We start from the raw sequence: 22,589 nt of genomic DNA, 5'->3' as shown, positions 1-22,589 counted from the left end.
TTTGCATGCACACAAAGGATGCCAGCCAAATCCCACAGCCTACATGAACAGGTCATATCATCTAAGGCTGAATTGTAACTGTCACACCCTCTTCTAGCCTCAAACACATGTCCTTGACTATGAATTATTACCCAAAACCTACAATCAAGTATCTAGTTAGTAACAATAATTAATGTAACGCCCGCAGATTCGGGCTAGTCAATTTAGAGGCAATAGGGGTCGAAAACGACTTTTTGACAAGATATTATTTATAATAAATAATATTAACCAAGTTGTATAATATGTCACAAGGTTTCCGTACATATAAAGAACGCCGAAATCCGAGTTATAACGAAGAAGTTATGGCCCGTCGAAGTTTTACAACAAAACTGGCACGACACCGGGAGACATAAATAGTGAATTTAAGATAGAGGAATTTTTAGCCTTAGTGATCTGAACCAAAGTTTTAGTATACATTAAACCGAGAGCATCCATAAAAAGAACGCCCAAATCTGACTTCGTATGAGGAAGTTATGATTTTTCTAAGATTCGGCTTAGCAGTGCACGACCCGAAACTCGAATTTTAGTTCGAGCGGTTTTTGGCTTACGTGACCTAAATGAGATTTGAATATCTCATTAATAGGAACTCAACAGTAAAAAGATAGACGAAAACGGAGTCCTTATGAAGGAGTTACGAATTCTTCGCGATCATTTAACAGCCTAAACGTCTCCTACTGTTAAATTTGAGATCGGTCGAGAATTAGCCGATGGAGTCTAAACGAAAGTTGTATATCTTGATTTTACCTACGCGTTGAAAAAAAGAACGTCGAAAACGGACCTCGTATGCGAGAGTTATGATTTTTCTAAGTTTGAAGGCTGATACGCGATAGGGGGTGACGTGGCACCACCAGAATTGGACATGTGGCACCACCAAAAGGCTGCCACATGCCCCAAATCGGCGAGTAGGTCCTCCTACTCGGCAGGTCCATCAGGAATTCAGCCTATAAATAGAGGTGTCGGGCATTCCAACTTCCTCACACCTCACCCTTCAACTTTCTCTCTCTAACCTCCCTTAAGCCCCCTAAAGTCTAGGTAAACCCCCTAGCACCCGAAGGAAGCCCCGAGGCTCCCGGAGTCCCGAGAAAAGAGCCTTTCGGCTCAGGAACGCTGCTCCAGCGAAGCCCAGTTTTGCGAAAAAACCCACTGTAAGTGAGTTGTACCTATCCTATCTTTAGTATAACTTATGTTACAATATAGTAATGTTATTAGGACCTTATAAGGAATATTTGGGATATTATTATGGGTTATATAAGTATTGTTTAACTCTTATATAATAATAATAATAGCTAGACTATTAAATTAGTCTCGTCAAACGTTAGACTAAACTCTAGTGGTAATGATACTAGGTTTCGTCAAGGGATAATTGTTTTAAGAGTAACGAAGTGCTGTCCGAGTGCCGAGTCACCACCTTCCCAGGTGAGTGCATATTTACTTTCATCTTACACATAGATATGAAGTATTTTATATAAATTACGTGCTATGTGTGCATATTACCTGAGTACTTGTTGTCTATGTTGGATGAACGATTTTATACACGTTTTAAAGGATTTAAACTGTATATGTATTTTATATCTACAAAATGTGTTGGGTAAAACATGGGTAGATGAAATAGTTTTTGTGTGACAAAAATAAAATGATGAAGCGGTGATATAGACCACGAGGTAAGGGTGATAGGTGAACCATGAGAGAATCCTTTTACCCAAGTGATGGCCCCGTCATCCAACAGAGTATGGATGACAACCACAGACTATTCTAGACAGTCCAGTGGACACTAGCAGGCTCGCAACCTGTAGGTGTTTTGAACTGTCTATTCACCAGGTGTACGCTAAAAACCCATCGACATGTATTGCGAGTGGATTCTCGGAAACGATATTGTTGATAAACGAGATAAAACCCATTAAACTGTATTGCGAGAGTAGTCTTGGAAACGATACTGTCAATAAACGAGATAAACCTTGGTAACTATGGATTTAGTGCATGTTGAGTAAACCTTGGCAACGATGGATTTCGTGCCTATTCCTTAGGATAACCCCTAGGAATAAATAAACGAGGAATAATTGAATTCTTAAGGTAAAGAAGATAATGGGGATGGGTAATTGGGTTGATTTTTTAAATGCTTAAACATAATAATTATATTATTGTGGGTTGAAAACCCTATGTACTCACCAGGTTTCCCAACCTGACCCACTCAGTTTATTTATATCATAGGTATTGATATGAAGTCACATTACACTGAGAGATTTGAAAGAGATGTAGATCACTATTGCAAATGAATGTGAGTTATGTTTATGCTTATGTTTCTGTATTGACGATGACATCCCAAATGTTTTAAAAGTGAATAAAAATATATTTCTTTAGAAATGCTTTGATAACGCGATTATCATGTTTTTCTGGGAACAAATTCCGCAACATTTTTATTAAAAGAGATACTCTGATTTTTATAAAGCATAAACAAAAATCGGTCTTTTCTGGCCGTGAAAATGGGGATGTCACAATTAATGATTAAGACAAGTTTTAGAAAGCATAAAATAGTACCTCATATTTTCCCCAATCGATTCATTTTTTTCAAAATTTTTGGACAAACATTTGAATGCTACTTTTCACTTTCCTCATTCATGTAAGCAAACCTGTCCATGATATAAATTTGTATCTCTTCAAGCATGGTGATCAAAGGTTTTTTCTTAGCATCCAATATTATTGAGTTTAAGCACTCTAAGATCCCATTCTCAACTGATTCACATGCACTCTAAGATCCCATTCTCAACTGATTCACATGCATAGCCTGATCCAAAAAAGGCTCTACACCATGTTTTTGGTTGCTTTAATATCAAGTATTCATATGCAGAAGGGTTCAATGTCTTGATGCTTTCCATATGCCTCTCGAAGTCACCTTATGTGCAACTCATAGAGGCAGCCCAAAACAACTTCTTATACTCTAAACTTGTGAAAGCCTTTCTAAAGTTGGCATAAATATGCCTAGCATAATTCTTGTGTTCAACATGAGGCAATATATATTTCACACATTCAAGCAGACCCTACAAGATAATGATTTAATTTGTTTAATATAGGACATATATGTAATAAGATAATTATGCAATTATATAGAGGACAAGTATGTAAACTTTTACCTTGTGCTAATCTGATATCACTATCAAACCTCTTCCACTATCAAGATCTAAATCATCCCTTAGAAGCTCAAGGAACCATGTCTAGTTAGGCTTATTCTCAACATCCACAACAGCCCAATCAATTAGGTAGACCTGATTATTGGCATCTCTACCTATGGCTGTCAACAACTCACCCTTTACTGCTCCCTTTAAAAAGCACCCATTCAAACCAATAACTCTTCTACACCCTCTTTTCCAGCCTTCACATATAGCTTTGAAATCAATATAAAACATATGAAAATATTTTATCCCATCTGGATTGGCAGTTACACGCACCTTACATGTAGAGCCTGGATTGGATCTTAACAACTCTTGTGCATAATCCCATATTTTGGCATAATGTTCAGTTGATTTACCTTCGGTTGGATCCTTGGCCCATTTCTTTTCCCTACGACATTGGTCTATAGACACATCACACATAAACCTTTGTCTGATGTCAGTAATATATCTTTAAGCTTCACCTTAGGTTTATTTGCAATTCCAGTTATGTAGTGTCTACCTATCCATTCAAGAGTAACCATAGAGCCAAGTTTGAACTTCCTACCACAAACATGAGTAGCTTCTAAATTCTTGAGTTGAGTAGATCTTTCATTGAACATCCATGAGGCATATAGTCTAAAAGGGCAACCATTATCCTCATTTCTTTTCCCACGTCTTACAAGTATTTTGTTACTGTCACACTTCTCAAAGTATAGCTGATACCCATTGTGGACTGCGTAATTTTGGATACAAAACTTCAACTATGTAACATTCTCAAAAATGTCACCAAGTTTTGGTTCCATTTTATCCCATCTTGTTTTTGGATCATGTATTATGTACTTGTTTTTCACCTATTCTTGCTCTTCTTCATCTTCATCACTTTGCAAGTCATCACCATGATACACTTGTACTCTTACATCATTAGTCAAACTAGAGTTTCTAACATTTTCATCAGTTAGTGACACATTAAGAAATGCATCCTTACACTTGTCCAGTGGAGTAATGAACTCTTTGTCTGGTTCATGATCCATGTAGATGCCATGAAGCTCAAAATCCATCTCATTAAGACCAGAGAAAGGCTCGCGTAAACCAAAAAAATGGGTCTGTGTTGCCTTCGTCTTCTGAATCCCAATCCATCAAAACAACTTGAAAAAACATACATTATCGTTATTCGTTAACCTCGGAAGAACAAAGAACTATAACATAATCTTCAAAGAAATTACACATACCTTGTGAAATCGACTTTCCAATAACCTAATCTTCTTCTCCTAATAACCTAATGTTCTTTAAAAAGCCCTAAATTTGTGATGAATGATGTCGATTTTCTGAAGGATTCTGAGAAAGTGTACGTTTACATGCAAAAGGTTGAGGTAAGGTGATGGGTACACTGCTCCACGTAAACAGATGTAACGTCCATGCCAACTCCTCAATTAAGTGCCAAATCAGCACATGGGTAAACGAATACTAAGGGTGCAACCTATTAAATGAGATATTTGAAACATTTAGTGAAAGTATCCGACTTTATTACCCCCAAAACTCATCCAAGGGTAAAAACCGACACATTTTGGAAAAGTTAATGACTTTTATGACAATTTCCCTTTGGTAATATCATATCATTGGTTACTTTGATTATTGATGAAGAGTAAAACTCAAGGAATGAGTCTTTAGAAAACACTACCATAGTTTTTGTCATACTCATTCTTCATGGTTGTTTAACAAAAAACCATTATACAAACATATAAAACATAAAAATTATTTAATCGGGTTTTGATCCTCAACCATTATTATAGATTCCTTGAGCACGTTTTTGAAATATTCATAAAGAGGAAATGGAAAAAAAATGGTAAAATTTTTAGAGTTTATATATTTTTGAAAATGTTGAATTCGCAGAAGCCATACGAAGTAAGGACGATTCCCACATCCCTCTATGAAGACTCATTTGTTATTTTTGGAAAAAAAGAGTTTTTTGGACTATTTTTTGGCACAAAGGATGTTATTTTTTTCGCAAGATCTCTATCTTTCTATATGTATGTATATGTTAATTTAAGATAAATTTTATTACAAATATTTGCTATGATTTGATAAATTACAATTACTATTCTGTGTATAACATTTTACAACTTGATTACTACTTATAAAACTATGTCAATGAATAGTAAAATATGAGAAATGGCCTATGTCAATTTATGTGACTTATTAGGCTATTTGGACTAATTTCTAAAGTATTTTCTCAAAATCGAAACCATTTTGTAATTTTGTATTAGATGAAAATTGTTTTTGTAATTCTTTATAATAGATCATTTCTAAAGTTGTGTCGATTTTGAGAAAATACTTTAGAAATTTGTTTAAAATAATTCTTTTGCTACTTTGAATCATGTCCGAATCCACCCAAGAAAAAAATATCCAAAAAAGTTTGCTATTCCGAAATCTGAATGTCAAGTCATTGAAAGATTTCAAGTTTTAGCTGCCACTTCACATTTGACAAATAAATTTTCCATATTTCCAAAAGAGAAGAGCATACATGGCACATAATGTTAGAAATTTTCAAACCGTTCTTCGAGAGATTAAGCCTAGTAGGCAAAAGATCTAGACGAGCTCTCCAAATGAAGATGTTAATATTCCGTGACACATACGACTCCGTGTTGTATCTACTTCACATGTTGGAAGGTTCAAAACATCAATATAACCCCTAATATTAGTGACAGAGCTACATGAGGCGTTGGAGGTACTATAACATCCCCAAAAACATTGTTATATATATATATATATATATATATATATATATATATATATATATATATATGTAACATCCATAATTTACAACCCAAAAATTTTTGTTTTAATATTACTAAAAATCACATCATCGAATGTCATATATAATAAGAACCATAAAATGAGTAACTCAAAAGTCATAGTAACTGTGTCAAAACAAAAGTTGTATCAATCATATCAAAATGTTTGAATAAAACTCTCAGGATAAAACTGAAGTTGTGGTGTGTGCGATGCCATCAACCCGAGCTCTTCCCTTTGCTAGTGGAAGTACCTGAAACCAAAACTGAAACTGTAAGCACGAAGCTTGGTGAGCTCCCCCAAACTATCACATACCGTACAATAACATATAAACAACTATTGGGCCTTGCCCACTGCATCGGACCGAAGTCCGGAAACTGCTTCGGACCGAAGTCCGGAACTAACCAGGGCCTTGCCCTCTGCATCGGACCGAAGTCTGGAAACTGCATCGGACCGAAGTCCAAAACTAACTGGGACCCCTTCTCATGCATCGGACTGAAGTCCGGAACTAACTGCATCGGACCGAAGTTCGGAACTGACTGGGACCTTGTCCCTTGCATCGGACCGAAGTCCGGAAACTGACTGAACATAGCATAGCATAAACATATCAACTAGCATGAACACATATACTGCATACTACATCGGACCGAAGTCTGGAAACATAACACAAAGACATGCTTGAATCACAAAGACATCAAGCACACTGAACTACTGCGTCGAACCGAAGTCTGGAACTACTGCTAACTAAACGGGCCGGCATTGTGGTCGTAGACCCGTTCCTACTGAAAGGAAACTCACCTTGTAAAGCTAGCTGCTGAGATACTGACTCTAAAACTGGCTGGCTGCTGCTCCGGAACTCACCGGCTACAAATCCCAAAAACACTAGATCACGTATTGATAATTCTCCTCAGGGTAAAATGACTCTTTTACCCCCGGTCAAAGTCAACTTCCTGTTCAAAGTCAACTTTCAGGTCAAAGTCAACTTTCAGTTGACCAGACTCGTCGAGTCAAGGCATAGACTCGCCGAGTCCCTCCGTCACTAGACCTGAACTCTAACTCACTGAGTCCATTCCCACTCACTGATTCACCCTAAACTCTCAAATCGGGGAAAAACCGGGGACTTGCGACTCGACTCGCCGAGTCTGAAGAACAACTCGCCGAGTCCCAAGCATGCAGATCCCTTACAGTCGATTCTAATCCACTTCAGTGCATCCAACCCGTAGATCTAAGCTCATGGGACTATCTGAACACGTAAGGTTGCTAACTTTACGTGTAACTAAGATGTAATGAAGCAATAACACTCAAACTTTACTATTATGGGGTTAATAAGCCAAAACAAAGCCATGGTTGCCAAAAAGGTGATCTCCTTGAGCTTCTGGAGCTCAAGAGAGGCTAGATCTGAGATATGACTCGGTCATAAGGCTTTATCCCAAAGGATTTGGGGTTTTTGAGCTTAAAACCAACAATTTGGGGAGAAACTAGATTTATTAGCACAATAAGCAAGATGGAAACTTTATTACCAGAAGGGGTGACCAAAGAGGAGTGTATTCTGGATCTACTTCTTCTTCCTTGAGCTCTTCAACCTTCTCCTTCTTCTTCTTGCTCCAAAAATGTACCAAAAGTTCCTTCACAAAGCAAAATCACTCACACATACTTCAAGGAGGCTAAGGTTTCGGGAATAGGTCTCTTGGGAGTGAAGGGGGCTGGCTTGGGGCGATAATGAAGTTTAAATAGGGTGAGAACCCTTGAAATTAGGGTTTCATCCAGATAGGCAGACTCGCCGAGTCCCAGAATATGGACTCGTCGAGTAGCCAACTTAAACCGCGTGCAAATCTCGTCTCTACTCGACGAGTCAGGCTACTGACTCGTCGAGTACCCCTTAAGAAATGAAAATTACATTTATTTAAATCTCATACCAGAAATGGAGCGTTACAATATATATATATATATATATATATATATATATATATATATATATATATATATATTATTTGTAAACATACTCTATTGTTATTATACCATCAGCTAAAGAGATTGTACCATGTTTTTTAATGCCTAAGATATGATAATTACACTGAATATATATTGACAATGTTTGTATTTCCGTATCAAAATTTCTGACATCGCCACTGCCTAATATGTTTAACAATAAACTCCAAATTATCATTTAAAGACCACCGTTACACACACACACACACACACACACACACACACACACACACACATATATATATATATATATATATATATATATATATATATATATATATTGTTCCTCCGTTAGAGATACCAAATCAAGAAGTATTGTTATCTCCATCAGAGACTGATAATAAGGATTTCAATCCAGATAAAAAGGACGATAAACTCAATGAAAGGGAGGGAGGCTATGAGCCTATCACCCAGATATCAAACTAAAAATTAGTTTGATCTCATCTACCTACACATCTATAGATCGTGGAATGCTTGACTAAATATTTCTTATGCTCGTATTAATTGACCAAACTATTCTAGACCAAAATCCTTGACCACGAGAGCAACACCCACTGAACCGATCTCCAATTTGAACTCCATGGATAGCATTTATGAGTTTAACCCATAAGACATTCATTTCATTTACATATCGTCATCTCTACTTTTGTAAAAGCGCAGCATAAGAGCTTTCAAAGAGCCCAAACTCAACTCACCCTTCTTCTTAGTTGCCAAAACCAAGTTCCTCCCAATGAAATTTTCTTTTAGACTTAAAACCACCCCAAAAGAGTTATACCCGTAACTCTTCTAGATGTGTTTTTTAACCTGGACCGGCATCAAGAACATTGAAAAATAATGCGTCCTCAAGGGTCCAAGAACAAAAGTAACAAGAGTGGATCTACCCCGATAATTATATTTTAATGATTATTTTTAAAATAATCTTATATAACATATTAACTTGTTTATTAAACAAGAATTATAATATGTTTGAATGTCAAGTTGTCAACTGATCAACTTATTCCTCAACTTCTCTTCTAAAAAAACAAATATTTTAATTAGTATCGATTTAATATCTAGATTATATTTTGAAGATGACAAAATAAATAAAATTTGTCGTTGTAGTTTTTGAGAGAAGGAATAAGAGTCTTTTTTTGAGTTTTGTTAATTCTCTGTTTCTTTTTAGATAACGTTTAGTAATTTCATAAGAAAATGATCACTTTGATTTGGCTAATAAGTTTCTTACATTTCTATTCATATCAAATGATATCTTATAGACGTACGTACTAATCAAACATCTTTAATAAATTACATTTAAACCAAAGATCATATAACAAACATTACAAGACAAGTGAAAGCACCTGTCTAAAAAAAATGGCCGTAAGTTATGAAATTGACAAATGATGAAAGAAACATGAGTCCCCACAAGTTAAGCAAGATAAGGTCTCATACTAAAATCTTCTTGACAAAGGTTTTAACGACTCTAAAACAAGATCATCTTATAAAATAACCTCAACTAATGACATTTATAATGGAAGTTGAATAAGACCAATGTTTTGTCAATTGAAAGCCTGATCGTAGTGAAAATACGTATATAAAGTCGATAAAAAAAAAGTGCCCATGGGGTCATGGCTGAAATTGGTTGGATAAATTATCAATGTCCATAATGACCTAATAAACTAGATAAAACTTGCTATTAGCATTATGTCAATATGTCCTATAGTTATAAGTATTTGACCTTTTACTTTTCCTTTGAGAAAGTACCGATACAATCCTATAACTCTTCTACATCCATGAGTCTACCCAATCTTCAAGGCTTGAAATCATATATAGAACCAATGTACGTAGTTGTTTCTATATGTGTTAATACTAACTCCTACTTGCATGATGGAACATGAGTTGGATACATAATTATTTCTTTGACATAATCCTAAGTATGTGAGTAATGGTCACAAATCTTACCATTAATCATGGATAAAGCTAAAGTGGTTAGTTCACAGAGTTGTTAGTGTGATATTTTCAATTAATTACAAGAGTTATAAATATTTATCAAAAATCAAATTTTTATAAATAATATATTGGATCAAGTTGTTGTTAGTATGACAATTTATGATCATATATTACCTAGAAATATCATTCTAAAATGATTTTTAAACATATAGATATTTCAATTTTTAAGTTTGCTAATTGAACTTGTTACAATTTAATGGGTTGTACTGATTAAAATATAAAGTTGTATTAGAGATGAAATAATAATATTATAACCTATTAAATTTTAAAGAATAAGTTATATTAAATGGATCAAATATGAACTAAAAAGGATTTATTTTGTTGATTCTCTAACAATTGGTAAATAAAGTTGGATGTGATTTGATTTGTTGTATATGCTACAAATACACATTTTTATTTAATAATCCTTGCTTATCTAATTATTAGAGTACTATCTATCATAAACTTTTATATTTACAACGGAATTACAAGGATGTCACACTTCAAAATGTGTTAGGCATTTCCAACCCAACTTTATTTTGAAGTTACTATCATTTTTTATGTATAAATTTGGTTTTAACCATCTCCAACTCAATTTTATTTTTTACATCAACATCGGTAAGAATGACATTATTCCAAATTTAAAGTAATATTAGTTATTTATATCTGAAATAATGTTGAAGTTTAGTTGTTATATTTGGTTGTTCAAGTTTAAATTTATGTTTGTAGTTTATTCTTATTGTGTTTTTTTTTTTTTTTTGAATTTTAAAATTAATATAATAATATTGTTATATTTTAAATGTAATAATTGTTTCAAAAAATATTTTAAAATTTAATATTGTTTGATAATTTACATATGGGTTAAGGTCACAAAATAACAACCAATATTAAACAGTTTGATATTTAAGCCACCTATCTTTTAATTATATTTACAATGTCATCATTACAGTATGACATGATATTGTGTAAAATGTGACATCTAATATTACAAAATTATATGACTGAAATGCACTCTAATGGTGTGATGAAAACACAAAATAAAAGTAGTAATAATAATAATAAATAATTAGTGACCTATTAAATACAATTAAACTACAAATAATTTAAAAGAACAAATTGTATATTATTCGTTGTCTTTGTATGGCATCAACCTTCTAGAGGACGATTGCTTTCAATGTGACAACAATGCATTCAATGTGACATTTAATAATACAGAATTATCCGATTGAAATTCATTCTAATGGAAAAATTAAGTAACCTACTAAATACAATTAAAATATAAATGAGAGAGCAAATTATATATTATTAGTTGACATTTTACGATTTGCAATATTATCTAAGGAATTCATGTATATTATATATTATTAGTTCTTTTCTTTAAAAAACCTTTTTAGAATTTCATAAATTCCCTTTCAATTTACTAGCTTTTTACAAATTTATCTAAAAGAATTGTTACAATAACTTTAAAATGTATATTATTAAAAAATATTACATATAACCAAACAAATAATTTGTATATAAATAATTAAAAATTAATTGTGATATTAAAACAAACATTGATGTATTTTCATCTATTTTGAATCAAGCACCATGAGTTAATTCATGTTTAACAAAAACAAAATAAAAGATTCTTTCCACTAATTCCTTTGTATTCTAAATATATCATTACAACTCCATTTCAACCAAAAGAACCGCCATCAATGCCCATTCCATCTCCTGCCCACAACTTACACACCCCCTGCCCGAACCGGTTTTGACCTTCCGGGCAGGTCTACATGTAAGAAACTGAAACTCGGCAACTGACCTTTTTAAGTTTGACCAAAAAAAGTCAAACAGAGTTCCACAAACTCAATCCTCTCATATTCATAATTCAAGGATGTATTCCAGGAAGAAGAGGTACGGGTGGTTTTTTCTCTTTTATTTTCTCAACTAAAATGGCTTGGGTAGTGAGAATGATAGCAGCAATTGAAACTGCATTTTGAAGGGCACACCTTGAAACCCTACAAGGGTCAATGACTCCTGCTACAACAAGATCTTCATATGTATCTGTCATTGCATTATACCCAAATTCCCATTCAAGTTTCTTCATCTTCTCAACCACCACATCACCATCCACCCCTGCATTTGCTGCTATCAGTTTTGCAGGAGCTTGCAACGCCTGTAAATCCATCATGCATGTGTAAATCACCATTTTACCCTTCCTCATATATTTACTATTACTATATATATACTAATATACTATACAATTGCTGGCGTGGATATATGCTAATAATGAAATTTACAAAAACAGCCCCTGGATTAATGGAATAATTACATGTTTAGTCCCTGTAGTTTTTATATAGTTTTTAATATTTATTAATTATAGTTTTGGTTCCCGACTCCATGTAACTTTTAGTTTCAAAATAACTATAGATTTGACCCCTCTAGTTTTAAATTTCAATAATTACAGTTTTGGTACCTATAGTTTATAATTTGCAATAGTTACAGACTTACAATTTTGATCCATGTATTTATTAATTTAAGATAGTTATAGTTTTAGTCCATGTAGTTTTGAATTTGTATTAATTACAGTTTTGGCCCCTTTAGTTTTTAATTTCAATAGTTACAGTTTCAGTACCTGTAGTGTATAATTTGCATTAATTCACAGTTTTGATCCCTGTAGTTATTAATTTAAGATGGGTATAGTTTTAGTCCCTGTAGTTTTGAATTTGTATTACTTACGGTTTTGGCCCCTGTGGTATTTAATTTTAATAACTACAGTTTCAGTCCCTGTAGTTTATAATTTGCATGAGTTACACTTTTGAACCCTGTAGTTATTAATTTAAGATAGTTTTAGTTTTAGTCGCTGAAATTTGAATTTGTATTAATTACAGTTCTGGCCCCTGCAGTGTTTAATTTCAATAACTACAGTTTCAGTCCCTGTAGTTTATTAATTTGCATTAGTTAACAGTTTTGGTCCCTGTAATACATGATTAGTAAGTAACTTAATCTAGTAAGCTATATCGGTTATCTTTTTGACTTTTTGACTTAATGCAGAAAGAACATAGGAAACAGAAACATACGGATGCTATGATGTTGACACCACTTTCTTCATCTGGATCTTCCATTAACTTTTTAATGGAGGGAATTTCCTCCAGAAGATGAATATATGTGGCCCCACCACCTGGCACAATACCCTCATCCATGGCTGCATACGTGGCATTTTTTGCATCCTCAATTCTTAGCTTTCGATCTTCTAATTCCATCTCAGTGTGGGCCCCTACCTATAACCAAAATTCTTTCACTTCATTCTATATAAATTATTTAATTATATAATCACTTTCTCACAAATGTAATAAATAAATAAACTGACCTTGATAATGGCAACACCACCAGAGAGTTTTGCAATTCGTTCACTGAGCTTTTTAGAGAGATAAGAACTATCTGTTTCTGAAAGATCTTTCTTTATTTGTGAAATTCTTGCTTTGATTTCAGCTTTCATGGATGAATCAGCTACAATAGTTGTGTAATTACTTGTTATAGTTACTTTTTGTGCAATTCCAAGCTGATCAGAGGTTGCATATTCTAGAGATAAACCCAAATCTCCAGATAAAAAATCAGCTCCTATTTTAACATGATAAATGTCAGCAGAAAGGTGGCATATAAGAAATAAAAACAAGTCTTTAAAATGTAATATATGAAATATTTAAATTGTTAAAAGAATTACCTGTCATGAGGGCAATATCTTGAAGTAAAGCTTTCTTTCGTTCCCCAACACCAGGACATTTCACAACAGCAACCCTAAGTAAACCTTGATTTTTGTTAACAATTAGGGTTTCAAGAACTGAGATTGAGATGTCTTCAGCAAAAATGAGCAAAGGGACACTTAATTGTGTACACTTTTCTAGCAATGGGACAATTTCTTTCACAGATGATATCTTTTGATCAGTTATCAAGACTTTAGCATTTTCAAATTCCACAGATAAATTGTTCTGATTTGTGACAAAATGAGGAGACATGTATCCTTTGTCGATCTGTAGGGAAAGTATTCCTGAATAGACATTAAAATATGAAAATGAAAAAGATAAAAAGAATGTATGAATAAAATATCACAAGATGTATTTCACTTGATACCTTCATTCCTTCTTCAACAATCACTGAAGTTTCACTTGATGAAGAAGATTCAATGGAGATTATTCCATCATGACCAGTTTTATCAATGGCTTCAGCAATTAAGTTTCCAATAAATTCATCATTTCCAGCAGAGATGGAAGCTATGGCTGTGAACAGGAAGAAAAGAATCTTTAGAGTTTAGAGAATCTCATGGAAGAAAACACTAAAAAGAAAAGAAATTTACCTTTGATATCATCTCTTTTGCTGACTGGAATCGATTTCTTTTTCAAAACTTTGATCAATTCTTTTACAGTCTTCTCCATTCCTTTCTTTAAAGAAATGGGATTTGCTCCAAAAGCTACAGCCAATAATCCAGATTTGATCATTTCTCTTGCAAGAACAATTGCAGTGGTGGTTCCATCACCAGCTAAATCATTTGTTTTAGTTGCAACCTACAAAAATAAATTGAATATTGTTACTGAATACAGAAGGTAATTACTAATTAATGTCTGATTAGCAGGAATACCTCTTGGATAAGCACTGCTCCTGCGTTTTCAATTGAATCAGGAAGCTCTATGGCTTTAGCAATGGTGACACCATCGTTGATAACTTTGAGTGTACCAGATTCAGAAAGAACAACATTTCGGCCTGTATAGATCAATCACCATAAGTAAGATTATGAATTTATGATAACTATTGATGTAAGATGGAGATGTGATATACCTTTTGGTCCTAAAGTGACAGAAACAGCATCAGCGAGTTTATCTATACCAGCAACTAAACCTTCTCTGCATTTTTTATCGAAAGAAACTCGTTTTGCTCCTGCTTTAACCACTACCATTCTCTTTGTTAAAACCTGCTTCCTTCTCCATAATACTCCACAAAAGCTTTGTTTTCCAGACCCTTGCTTCAATATTTATTTGAAAAAATAAAAATAAAAACACAAGTCAAAAACCTCAGGAAACCTAAAATTATACACCAAATCCCGATTCCACAATTAGAATGCGATAATCCATTTACAGAAAAAGAATCCGAATTGATGTAAAATTAAACGATATTATTGAGTAAATTGCTGCATCAGAAGGTGGATTATAACTGCGGGCACGTATGAGTACAGTAAGAATAAGACAGAAAGAAGAAACAACACACATGGAGCGAACAAGATACCGGATGGGTGAACAGCGGAGGAGGAGATAAGAGAGATGAAGACATGCGTCGATTCTTTGCTCGGATTTGATCACCAAACGAATTTCCGTGTTGAAAGAAAATGGGTCGCAATTCGGTCCTGGTGAGGTTTATCAAGGGTTTAAAGAACTTGTGTCTTCACATGAAGATGACTATTGACTACTTAAGTTAATAACTTAATTTTAGAGAGTTATTAAAAGGGAAATTTTAGTCATTCATATTATTATTTTTTTTAACATTATTTGAAGATTTTTTTTCTTCTGAATACATAGTAATTTTTGAAAAATATTACATAGTTTGTTAATAGTTACAGCGAGAATGGTTTTATTTTTTACTAAAATCAAAACCGAATAAAAAGATTTGGTTTTTCATCGTGGAAATATCAAACCATGAGTTTTTTTGGTTTTAGTTTCTCGTTTTGTTTTTCCTATTTCCGTTGCTTTATCTGTCAATATTGTTGCTAAAAATTAACAAAAATGCCTAATTTTCTAAAATGTAATAAAAATGCGTAACTAACACATGTTTATTATTTTATCTTCAATAAATCGTAAATTCATAATCATTCTTTTTAACTTCTAAGACAATTAATCCATTAAAGATATACATAAAATGACATAGTTTTTTGGTATTTTACTATTTTAGTTTTTATATATATAAAACCAAACTGAACCAAAAAAATCGATTTTCTAAAACCAAAAATCAAACTGTTTCATTTTCAAAACAAATTGGCCTTTTTGTTTTATTTTTTTTCGCTTTTTGACGATTGGGTTAGGTTCGGGTTGGCAGGTCAGAATATATTGACCCAACCCAACCCATATAATATATGGGTTGGTGGGTTGGCGGGTTGAAAACATCAATCCAACCCAACCCATATAACATATATAAGTGTATGGGTTCGTGGGTTAGTGAGTCGAACCTTACTCGTATAACCCATTTAATAAACAACACATTTTAAAATGAAATTAAAAAATACAAATAAAATGAAGTCATAAGGTCTTAAATATTAAACATAAAGTCATAAACAGTAGTGACGACGACGAGTGGTGTGCGACAATTGGAGGACGAGAAGATGAGTGGTGTACATTGTGTGCGACAGTCGATGACTCGACGCCTCAATCGGTGGAGAAGGGAGACACGGAGTTGTGATTTGGAGACTGAAGAGTGAATTTCTTTTTGATTACGGGCTTCTTAGGGGTTTGGGTATGCTAAGTCAACTCGAAGAAGTTTTGTAGTTTTGAAAACGGAAAACGATTAAACGATAATCAAATATTCAAAACTGATAAATAAATAAATATATTTTTTAAACATAATATATATATATATATATATATATATATATATATATATATATATATAATCGGGTTGGCAGGTTGACCCGCGAACACTAGGGGTGTAAACGAGCCGAGTCGAGCCGAATACTATCAAGCTCGAAACTCGGCTCGATTAAAATACTTGAGCTCGAAACTCGGCTCGAACTCGACTCGAGCCTTGATTTTAAGCTCGAGCTCGGGCTCGTGAAATACCCGACAGTCTCGAGCTCGCCTCGGTTCGGCTCGACTAATATTTAAAAAAATCAAAATCACTAAATTGAGTAAAAAAATATTAAACATTCCACATGTAAATTTTCAAACTAACAAAAAAACCACTATTGATCACCTAATATCAATATAACATCAACCATATATGTCATAAATGAATAATTATAAAGAAATGACATATATTTTATAAATAAACAATTATAAAGAAATGTCATATATGTAAATTACACTAAGCTCACGAGCTGAGTATTTTTGTACTCGAGCTCGGCTCGATAAGGTACTCGAGTAGCTCGAGCTCAGCTCGATTAAGGTCGAGTTGATTTCGAATATTTTCCAAGTCGGTCTCGAGTTTCTCGCAAGTTGGATTGTCTCACTTACACCCCTAGCGAACACTAACAGGTAACCCAACCCAACCCACGAAATAAATTGGTTGGCGGATTGGCGGGTCAAAAATCTCAACCAAAACTCGTTTATTTTCGTGTTTGGTCAGTGTCGGATTACAAGTTGGGTCGAGGATTGTCACCCCTAGTTTTGGTTTTTTTGCACACCCTTGTTAACCATCATCTTCATATTCTCTTCAATCACAAAGCATTTGACATACCTCATAAATTGAAATCAAAACCTTTTTGAAAAAAAAAATCCAAAAGGTATTTCATATCACCGTATCATTTCTTGTGATTGAAGTAAATATGAAGTAAGTGGTTTTTAGGGATGTGCAAAAAATAAAAATTATAACGTAAACTTAAAAAAATTGGAAATAGAAAAACCAAAATATTTTGAAAAAACAACGGTTTTGTGTCTGGTTAAAAAATTAGAATAATTATTATACATTTATGGTTTCTATTGAAAATATAAAATGATAAACCTGTTTTGGCTTGTCATGTATTATGTTTTAGAAATTTATGTGTTTTTGTTAAACGGTAACAACATTTTTTGGAGAGTGTGGTAGGTCTAATTCTTATTTTATAATTATTAAACTGTAATAGTAATATAAAAAGGAAATTAAAAACGCAAAATAGTCTTTTTATATTATCCAAGACCAAAATAATATGAATGCAAGCCTAATCTAGGTGATGACAAGAACACCTAAGCAATTTTGGTGAGGGATTTAAGTTGTGATTAGAGAATTTCAAAAATTGGAGGTAAGTTCATATATATGATAAACTTATAGCATACCAAAGTTTATAAATCATGGGCAACTATTATTTGCAAAATTGAGGTAAAGTTTATTCACATGATAAATTTAGTCTAACATTTATTTGCAAAAATGGGCATGTCTTTTCATTTTTCAAGTATGTAGTAAAGTTGATCCAAAGATAACTATGATGTGTTAGATAATTGTATATCCAATAATGTTGGTTTAGTTCATACACTAAACTATGCTATTGAATTATTACTTAAGAGTTTAGCAACATTTGTGCCATTTTTTGCATTACAAGAATAAATGTATCATTTCATAACATTGTCGAATCTCAAAAACTTTTGATGGATGCATTTGACATACTTGTAAGCAAAACCCCTTTCAAAATTCAAAATTTTCAAACAATTGCCAAAAAAACCCAAATGCAAACCACGAAAAAACATGCAAATACAAGTCGATGTAAAACAACTCTAGTGTTTATCTTCTTCTTCACAGAACTTTGAATACTGTTCAGAGTCCATTAAAGAGTTCACTTCATTGGTGTCACTTATCTCCACTTTTATAATCCATCCATTCTCATACGGACTTCCATTCACCTGAAAATGTAAACAATCTTTTATCATAATCCCATTCAATCTTTAAGTTGATTGTTGCAACATTAGATGACTTACCAAACCGGGTTCACCAGTGAGTTGTTCATTTACTTCAACAACCTTGCCGGAAACAGGGGAGTTAATATCACTAGTGGCTTTGACACTCTCAACAGCACCAAAACTGCCGCCCTGAGTCACGGCGGCGCCAACCTCCGGCAACTCAACATACACCACGTCTCCTAAGTGATCCTGGGCATGGTCCGTGATACCGATGGTGCAAGATTTACCCTCCACCTTCACCCATTCATGAGACTCGGCGTACTTCAAATCCTTAACAACTGAAAACAAATTTCATCGAAATGAACATCATCGAATTTCCGGATTTGATTTATGATTTTCAAATGCCCAAATGTAAAACCGACAAATTGAATAGCTAAAGAGGATCTATAATCTATTATCTATATCACCTTCTATGATCCAATTTAAACATCGTTTCTAGAGAATGATAATCGAATAGAGGAATCAAAATCGATATAACATCAGATCAAACGAAGGAATTGGAAACAGAGAAATAGAAAAAGGTAAAGGTGACGAAGGTGAGGTGATTGATTACCAGAAGCGAAACCTCTGTTGAATGTGGAGATCTTGAGGTATGAAGCAGCTTTTGATGCCCATAATCTCGATGCCATCGCCGTTTTTGTATTGTGAATGATTCAGATTCAGTGATTCACCAAGCAATTCCCCCTTTTCTCTCTTGTGCTAAAACCAATATAAAACACTAAAGAAAGAAAGTGTTTTGGGGAGTGGGTGTGCAACTTCTCTCATTAGTCTTGTTTTTTTATTGTTTCCGGATCACCGACTGAGGGTTGGTGGGTTGGTGGAATATACCAAATTGTTTTTGATTTTTATAAATAGGTGTTGGATGGGGTGTAATATTTCGTTTGATTCTCGAAATATATATATATATATATATATATATATATATATATATATATATATATATATATATATATATATATATATATATATATATATATATATATATATGGGTTTAGGGAATATAAAGGTGATAGGTATCTACTTGGGTGTAGAACCTAGAAAAACGATACCGTTTGTGGGTAAAATAAGGATTTTTTTTTTTTTTGGAAAATGACTTAAAATGGTAACTACTTATTATTTGTGTTCACATATTGGCAATTTTTTTTTGTACATAAGAAAGCAATTAACTTGTTTTAACTGTTTAAATTACACAAATATTATCGGCTAATATATGTTTTAACCGGTAACTCAAATTAACTCATTTAAAAGAAATGGGGAAAATGACTTAGGAGGGTAACTACCTCTTATCCGTGTTCACATATAGGCAACTTTTTTTTTTGTGTACATAAGAAAGCAACTAGTTTTAACTGTTTAAATTACATCAATATTACCGGCTAATATTTGTTTTAACCGGTATCTCAAATTAACTCATTTAAAAGAAATTACGTGACATACACAAGATAATACGTGGTATCTATGTGGCATGTTACACATCACCTCATTATATAAAGGGTGTTATGTGGCTGGATCCACCAAAATCCTCTCCTGGTTAACGAGGTGTCCAATGAACTGAACCTTTCGTAACCAAAACTCGCACTTCAAAAAACTTGGCATAAAGTCGTTCCCTCCTCTGAACTCCCAATAACTCCCAAAGATGCTCCTCATGCTGCTCTCGGGTCTTGGAATACACCAAGATATAATCTATAAATATGATAACCGAGCGATCAAGCATCGGTCGGCAAACCCGATTCATCAGGTCCATGAATACCGTCGGCGCATGGTGAGCACAAATGGCATCACCACGAACTCGTAATATGCCCATAACGAGTCTGAAACATGGTTTTCTCCACGTTCTCCTCCCTCACCCTAACATGGTGATACCCAGACCTCAAATCTATCTTGGAGAACCAAGATGCTCCCTGCAACTGATCAAATAGGTCATCTATCCTCGGGAGTGGATAACGGTTATTCACTGTTAATTTGTTCAACTCCCGGTAATCTATACACATTCGGTGCGAACCATCCTTCTTCACGAAAAGTATCGGTGCTCCCCACGGAGAACTGCTCTGACGAATGAACTGCTTGCCCAGCAGTTCCTGCAGTTGTGATGACAGCTCCTACGTCTCTGGTGGTGCTAATCGGTATGGTGCCTTGGCGATAGGGGCCGCACCTGGCACTAGATCGAGTTAATTTGAGTTAATGGTTAAAACATGTATTAGCCAATAATATTGATGTATTTTAAACAGTTAAAACAAGTTAGTTTCTTTCTTATGTACAAAAAAAAAGTTGTCAATATGCGAACACAGATAAGAGGTAGTTACCCTCCTAAGTCATTTTCCCCTTTTCTTTTAAATGATTTAATTTGAGTTACCGGTTAAAACATGTATTAGCCGGTAATATTAGTGTAATTTAAACAGTTAAAACAAGTTAGTTGTTTTCTTATGTACAAAAAAAAGTGTAATTTAAACAGTTAAAACAAGTTAGTTGCTTTCTTATCCGCTTTAGGTTATACAGCTTCAATTCGTTTACATTTGTTGCTTGTATATGGTATAAATAAGTAAATGGTAAGGTGGGTAGATTATGTATAGGTTATGCCTTAAATGACTAGGAGTGATTTTTCATTTCATGGATAAGTAGCTATATATAAGCATTCGTGCTTATCAAAGAGTGTTATTTCTATTAAATTTTGTAGTTTAGCTCTGATGCATCTTGTGTATGTCTAAACCCAATTAGTTGTAATTACATGGGTATCATGTGGTCATAAATTCCAACAAAATCAAATTAAGAGATGTTTTATTAGTTTTGGTTTACCTCTCCTGATACGTTAGTATGTTATATATGTCTATCTTTGTAAAAGTGAATGAAAAAAGAATGTATATCAACAAAGCTTGTAAACATAGGATGTAAACACCAATCTTTCAAAAGCTTTATGTTGTCATTAATAACCAACAATATCAAAGTACTATCAAGGAAAAACTCGACCAAAGAAAATCTTTCAAGGGCGAACCATCCAAACCAAGTCTAGGGTTTGCTTGTGAGGCAATGGAGAATGGTATTTCAGAGTGTTTCATCTCCATAATTGTAGAAGCTAGGAAAAAACCTTTGATTACAATGCTTGAAGAGATAAGGATATACATCATGGACAAGTTTTCCTTTATGGATGATGAATGCAGTCAATGGAAAAGGTAATATATGTCCAGAGGTGATTAAGAAGATGAATCTTTTTGGAAAGAACTTTAGGTAACTATTTCTTTTTCTAACTGTCATTACAATTTATATATAATGACTAATACATACTCTTTTGTCTTCATGCAGGCTTTGGTTAGTAGTGCATAGACTTGGAAATGTATTTGAAGTGAGAAGAGCATGTGCTAGTTACAAGGTAGATTTGGATGGTAGGGTTTGTTCTTGCAGATTATGGGATCTTTCTGGAATCCCTTGTGTCCATGCCATAGCAGCCATTAATTATATCCATCAAAATCCATATGGATATACTAGTGACTACTTTTCAGTGAATAAATTCAAGGAATGCTAATTGTGACATCCCCAAAATCTCGGCCAGAAAAGCCCGATTTTCATTTATGCTTTTAAATATTTTCAGAGTAAATCCTTTTGATTTGAAAGAGTTGCGGAATTTGTTCCCAAAAACAAAACATGATAAAACAATGTTTACTGAAGCATTTCATAAAAGAACTGTATTTTCATTATAATCAAAACTCAGGGTGTCATGTTCCGATACAGACCAATAAGCATAAACGAATACATTACAAGTCATATAACAAATATAAACATATGCAGACTTGTAAACAAAACAACTTGATGGTTCATCCATCTCATACCCTTCCGCCACTTCCTGTAATACAATTTAAAATTGAGTGGGTCAGGCTTGGGAGCCTGGTGAGCATATAGGGTTTTCAACCCACAATAAATATCATATTTAATTTTCACGACAGAAGTATCTCTTTTTAAGAAAGACGTTGCGGAATTTATTCCCAGAAAAACATGATAATTACATTATCAAAGCATTTTCGAAGAAAAGTATTTTTTTTAATCTTTTGAAAACATTTGGGAT

At 33.7% G+C, this 22,589-nt stretch overlaps 2 protein-coding genes across 4 annotated transcripts; both read right to left on the bottom strand.

The window, feature by feature from the left end:
• Positions 1 to 11,424: 11,424 nt before the first annotated feature.
• LOC145086973 (chaperonin 60 subunit alpha 2, chloroplastic-like) lies at positions 11,425 to 15,353 on the bottom strand. Of its 3 annotated transcripts, none has more exons than XM_079024851.1 (9): positions 15,171 to 15,353; positions 14,745 to 14,928; positions 14,548 to 14,669; positions 14,266 to 14,473; positions 14,043 to 14,188; positions 13,636 to 13,942; positions 13,282 to 13,532; positions 12,992 to 13,192; positions 11,425 to 12,087 (listed from the first exon to the last, which is right to left on the bottom strand). In XM_079024851.1, exons 1-9 carry the CDS (start codon positions 15,231 to 15,233, stop codon positions 11,800 to 11,802), a joined length of 1,770 nt encoding a protein of 589 aa, XP_078880977.1. In that variant the 5' UTR covers positions 15,234 to 15,353; the 3' UTR covers positions 11,425 to 11,799. The 3 variants fall into 3 exon arrangements, with proteins under 3 accessions (XP_078880977.1, XP_078880978.1, XP_078880979.1); XM_079024852.1 differs by having other exon boundaries at positions 15,189 to 15,353; XM_079024853.1 differs by having other exon boundaries at positions 14,745 to 14,924; positions 15,189 to 15,353.
• Positions 15,354 to 18,134: 2,781 nt separating this feature from the next.
• LOC145086974 (Single hybrid motif superfamily protein) lies at positions 18,135 to 19,309 on the bottom strand. Its single transcript, XM_079024854.1, has 3 exons — positions 19,092 to 19,309; positions 18,557 to 18,816; positions 18,135 to 18,481 (listed from the first exon to the last, which is right to left on the bottom strand). The coding sequence occupies exons 1-3, from the start codon at positions 19,165 to 19,167 to the stop codon at positions 18,356 to 18,358; spliced, it is 462 nt and encodes a 153-aa protein (XP_078880980.1). The 5' UTR covers positions 19,168 to 19,309; the 3' UTR covers positions 18,135 to 18,355.
• Between the last annotated feature and the right edge of the window lie 3,280 nt (positions 19,310 to 22,589).

Source organism: Lactuca serriola, chromosome 2 (assembly GCF_051521515.1).
Source record: "Lactuca serriola cultivar US96UC23 chromosome 2, Lser_US96UC23_V15, whole genome shotgun sequence".
Classification (NCBI taxonomy): domain Eukaryota; kingdom Viridiplantae; phylum Streptophyta; class Magnoliopsida; order Asterales; family Asteraceae; genus Lactuca; species Lactuca serriola.
This window is presented reverse-complemented; position numbering and strand designations above follow the sequence as displayed.